General features: G+C 39.2%; 1 protein-coding gene across 1 annotated transcript in view; it reads left to right on the plus strand.

The window, feature by feature from the left end:
- Window positions 1-5081, plus strand: part of LOC109963768 (sterile alpha motif domain-containing protein 9-like) — a 16948-nt gene extending 11867 nt beyond the window's left edge. The window contains exon 6 of the mRNA XM_020606605.1: window positions 1-5081. Within this exon, the coding sequence (XP_020462261.1) occupies window positions 1-4353 (4353 nt within the window). The 3' untranslated portion in view covers window positions 4354-5081.
- The last annotated feature ends 520 nt before the right edge of the window (window positions 5082-5601 follow it).

The following is a 5601-nucleotide window of genomic DNA, read 5'->3' on the forward strand; positions in this document are numbered from 1 at the left end:
CCTAGTCTTTTGCTTTTAGATACAACAGACTTAAATAAAATGGGTATTACTTTTGGACCAGCTAAACTTGTCATTCATGCCAGAGATGAAGTTGTGAAATTAGAGAAAGAGGAGTCACATAGCCTTAAAAACCAGCCTGGAAGGCCATGCAAGCCCTATCCATTTTTTAGGTACCATGATACATATAGATACATGGAGGGCAGTATTCTTGATAATATAGAATCTGGTCCCTCAAACCTGATTGAACCCTGCCATGAGTATAAAGCTTTCATCCATACAACAGATGAAACTAAAATGAGCAAGTTCACTGCTGAGGTTATTCGTTTTGCAGCTGCCTGTATGAATAGCCGCACCAACGGCACCATACATTTTGGAATAGGGGACAAGCCAGAGTTCACTCATGGCCAAGTGTTGGGAGTGGTTGTTGAGGACAAAGAGTCCTATGCTAATGAACTAAAATCTGCCATTGATGCTTGCTTTGAGTATAAACACAAACAGACTGCTCAAATGTGCATCAAACCTCCTCGATTTGTTGAGGTTCTTAATAAGAACATGACATCATCTGACAAATGTGTGATAGAAGTTGACATGGTTCCTGACTCTGCGATCTGTGAAGAAAGCATCTACCACACTTTAAATGTAGACACAATAAAAGCCAGGAAAAAGGCTAAAGGTAAAGAAACCAAACAGTTCTTCATCAGAGATGGCAGTAGCAGCAGGGATCTCCTTGCACTAACCACATCTGCTAAGCCTATGGAGGAGTACAACAAGTTTGTTGACAAGGTGCCACAACTTTCACAACACCGAAAAAAGGAAGAAGAAAAGCACCTCACTGTGATAAAAAGCAGTACTCAAGGCTCTAAATTAAGTTACATGATAACTGGTGGATCTTCTTCTTTAGATAAGTCACACTTTGAGCACTATGTGATAGTAGCTAACAAGTCACATTTGAGGCAGTTTGAATCACTTGGGTTTCTTGTAGAACTCAACCCAACAGCTGTTTTGGATTTTGATCCTGAATCGAATCAAAAACATGGATTGGAGTATCACCTCAGTCAGCAGATGACAGTAAGTGTCCATTTACCAGCTCAATATAAAATCACAGAAGCAGTCGAGGACATGGCAAATAAGTTGAAATTAACTCGAGGCACCAGCTGGGTATTCTGCAATGGAGGCATTCAGGATGAGACCCCCTCAGACATAGACCAGTGGCTGATGGACAAGGGAGCTTCCATCAGAGATGTGATTTCCTTCTTGTGTCGGAAAGATGTGCTTCCAAACAAAAGATTTCTTGTCATTTTCTTACTTATGTCAACAGTGACTGAGATGAAGGACCCACTTGTGGAGACTTTCAGTACATTCTGGCAAGAGCTCAAAGGCACAGAGCAGATTGTTTGTATATGTGACAATGAAAAAGCATTTACGTCCTGGAAGGATCTACTTCAGGCTCGGTGTGGAATCGACATCTCTCGTAGATGTATTTATGAGCTTAGTTTTGCTGAAATCAATGGCACTATCCTTAGTCTTCTGTCAAAAAACCGTAGAGCCAGCCGCTTCCTACCCTGTGGTGGGGGAAGCAAAGTGCTTTTTGAGAAGAAAGTGGAGCGTAGTCTGAACACTTTAGATGTCCTGTGTGTGAACCAATGTGAAGGAGGAAATGAGGACGAACTTGTCATAGAAGAGAACTTTTACAAAGGAGGAAAAGTGTCATGGTGGAATTTCTATTTCTCAGAGCAGCCTGGATCTACACCATTCATCAAACGAGACAAGTTTCATTACATCATGAACACAGTCATACCAGATTTGTCATCCCTGAGAAAACCCTGTGCACTGTTTAACCTCATGCACATTCCTGGATGTGGTGGGACAACGTTGGCCATGCATACTTTATGGGCACTTCGGGAAAGTTTCCGTTGTGCTGTCCTTAAAAACAATGATGCCGACTTTACCGAAGTAGCTGAACAGGTGGTGAAACTTTTAATGTATGACCATAAGGAACAATTGCCACGGGTCCCTGTGCTGCTGATGATCGATGACTTTGATGAGATGGAAAAAGTATATGACTTGCAGCAGCTCATTGAAAGAAAATGTACGGAGAAAAACATTCACTCTAAGAGTGCAGAGGTAATTGTCCTGAACTGTATGAGGTCTGAGTCCAGTGACCCGACTGAAACAACTGAAGACACAGTAATCATCGGAAACAATCTTTCTGAGAAGGAACAGAAATTGTTTGAGGAAAAACTGGTAGAAATAGAGAAAATACACAAGAATGCTGAAACATTCTATGGATTCATGATCATGAAGAAGAACTTCAAGTCAGAGTATGTTCAGGGTGTGGCCCGCAACACTCTTAAGAGCTTCAACATCAATCAGAAACATGCACAGCTGCTGGCTGTTTTAGTTCTGTTGAGTGTATACTGTAAGGGCGCCTCTCTCTCCATCTCTCTGTGTGAGGAATTTCTTGGTCTTCAGCCAAAACCAGTTTGTGGAACGGCCAAAGTTGAAGACGGATTTGGGAAATTTTCCACTTTAATTGCCAGGTGCCAAGTCGAGGGCAAGGTCGTGTTCACTGCTGTGAAAATGATCCATTCTAGTATTGCACAGCATTGTTTGAGTGAACTTACAACAACACACAGTGTGAAGAAAGCTGACATTACTGACCTTCTGCTGACCACAAACAAGCTTTATGAGAGCACACAAGGCAAAGACAAACTCCTACAAGATGTGCACCATGTTTTGGTGAAAAGAAATCTTTCAACTGAGGAGGAATCTCAGTTCTCTCCACTAATTCAAGACATCACAAAAGAAACTCCAGGACAGGAAGAGATGGTACTAATAAATGCATCAAAAAGATTTGAGAAAGATGCAGTGATCTTTCAATTACTTGCCAGATACTATTACCTGAAGAAGAAGGATTTCTTAGAGGCAAAACATTGGGCACAGAAAGCAAAAGAGCTTTCCAAAGATAGCTCATATATTGCAGACACATCAGCACAGGTTCACAAGCATGAGCTGAAGAATGCCATTGCTAAGTACAAGGAACAGCATATTAGTCCGGATAAATTGGCCATGTTTCTTGGAATGGCTCAGTCAGCAGTAGATGCATTTAAGGAAACACAGAGAATTGCAAAGAAGGAATCAGTTCAGCGACTACAAGACAAGAGAGACAACTACCCTTTTAACACATCAGGGCTCCTGGGAGAAATTCAGGTTGGAGTACTTATCATTGAAATGCTGGAGAAGACCCCTGTATTTTCTTCAGACAATGTCCGCCACGACATAATGAGTCAGGTCCTCTCTGGAGATGTTAACCTTCAGGATGTAGAGAAAAATGATCAACGGCACAGTAAACACAAATCCTACTATGCCATTCTCAGATCATTTGAAGATGTGCTTTACAACCTCAGACATAGAATGAAGGTGAACTTTGACTTGCTTGACAATTTTTATGTAAACTTGGGCTCCAGATTTGGAATGAAAGACAGTCGTGAGCAAGTAGCTCAATATGAACTTTCCAGATGTTTCAAACAATATGCAAATCTCTTCTGCAAGACAGCTTCACTGAAGAATAAAATAGTGAGTACTCTGTTTAAACTATACCAGGCCAGACAATTCCTGGAGATGCAAAAAGCTGACACCTACTGTGGGATTCTGAATTTTCTCTCAAACAACATCCCAACTGAAATAATGGAGAAGATTGCCAGGCAGTATGATTTTCTTTGCAACTATAATCCAGATGTATTGACCAAAATCAACTTCATCTATGCCAATGTTGTGCTAAGTCGTATCAAACTGGAATCACCACATATTAAACAATATCCGAAAGTACTTGATGTCCTTTGCCAAGTACTGCGTGAGCAGATTCCATTAAGTGCTAATTTGCCACTGCACTTCATTGCAGTTATGCTGTTGTGGCCACAGCAATACCATCCAGAATGTACACGCTTGGGGAGATGCATCTCACAGATGAGGACCGCTTACCACACAGTGATGAAAGAGATGCGCAACGGTAAGAGGCCCGTGGTCCACTTCTTCTTGGGTAAGAAGCAGGGCTATGAAAAACTGGTACCTCTTGGGGAAATCAAAAGGCTCATCAAGCCAGAAGAGTTTGCCTACATGTGGGAAAATGGCAAAATATGGAAAGAGAAGAAGGTGCATGACCTCCTCTGCAGGGTCACTGGTGAAGTGAAGAACAACTTCATACTTGCAGATACTTGTATCCAAGGTCTGAAGCTTCCAGTCACTCCAATGTTTCAAAGTCAGATTGGAGGATATGCTGAGGGGTCAAAGGTGTCATTCTTTACTGGTTTCTCAGTTAACGGCCCATATGCTCTTGACATTAACAAAACTTGAAAACACCATATTCCAACCTACTGTATCATTGTACAAATTGCTGTGGAAGTGAGTTGCTTGTTATTGTTTATTTGTTATGCTCGGTTACATTTTGTGTGAGTGTATCTTTGGCTCTGTACATTATATTATTGATATATTTGTTGTTCATAAAGAATAACATCTGTTAACTTCTTTAAAATGTTGTACTGTAGCTCACAAGTCAATGTAAAGGAGCCATTTTAAACAAAACTGAAATCCTGTGGTTTCAGTAGTAAAATGATCAGAGATTTAAAAAGGAATTCAATTAATTCTTTTTGAAATGTTCTGTTTTAACTGATTAAATGTGTAGCAATTTAATAATATTGTTCCTTGAAATGAAATATTCTGTATCATACATTTTACATTACATTTACTTTTGGATTAAATTATGACTTTTGAACAATATGTAACTTACATAAAACTACAGACACTGTCCTGTTCTTAATTAAGTCATTTATTTTTAACGCCAAATACTGAAATGCTGATTTTTTTTGTGTGTTCATGCATGTACTTCTCTGTTTGAAATGTGATTTCTTTTACCATTTGTCAAGCATTATATTACTTTGGTAGTTTTGTTCAGTATTTTGTAACTGTATGTTTGGCATAGCATAAAAACTGATTAACACTGAGTGTTGCAATGCCTGTACTTTCTAATAAATATGTAAGATTCCTACTGTATGAGAATTTATTTAAAATGTACTGCTCCTTATCCTAAACATCAATATTCACAGTGCCCTGTACTGTTTCCTTTTATTTACATACACAGTTACAATTATAGTTACTGAAAGTTATAAAAAGAATATAAACATACAGACATTAAATATACACACTTGGAATAAGTTGCTTCACTGTGTCAAATCATTGTGCAGTCAAGAACATTTAACCTGTATCACACACAAGAGGGCACCACAAGTACAGAAATGATAAGGCCCTTGGATTATGTGACTGCCCATAACAGTTTAACAACGACAATATACAGTATAGTTGTGTTTTGTGCTCCAGTGTCCAGCACCAGCAAACAAAGTGAGGAGGGCTGTTTATAATAATGAAAATCATATTAAAGTAATCAAAGCAAAATTAACTGGAAATTAACAAATGTACGCATATGGCACATGACCATTACTATTACAGTACTAAGACTATATGATACATGCACATCAATATGTATGTACAGGCTCAAGTCTGAAAGAAGCCACAGGCTGCTAATAAATTTTAGACTGCTCATTTAAC

Source organism: Monopterus albus, unplaced genomic scaffold (assembly GCF_001952655.1).
Source record: "Monopterus albus unplaced genomic scaffold, M_albus_1.0 scaffold79.1, whole genome shotgun sequence".
Classification (NCBI taxonomy): Eukaryota; Metazoa; Chordata; class Actinopteri; order Synbranchiformes; family Synbranchidae; genus Monopterus; species Monopterus albus.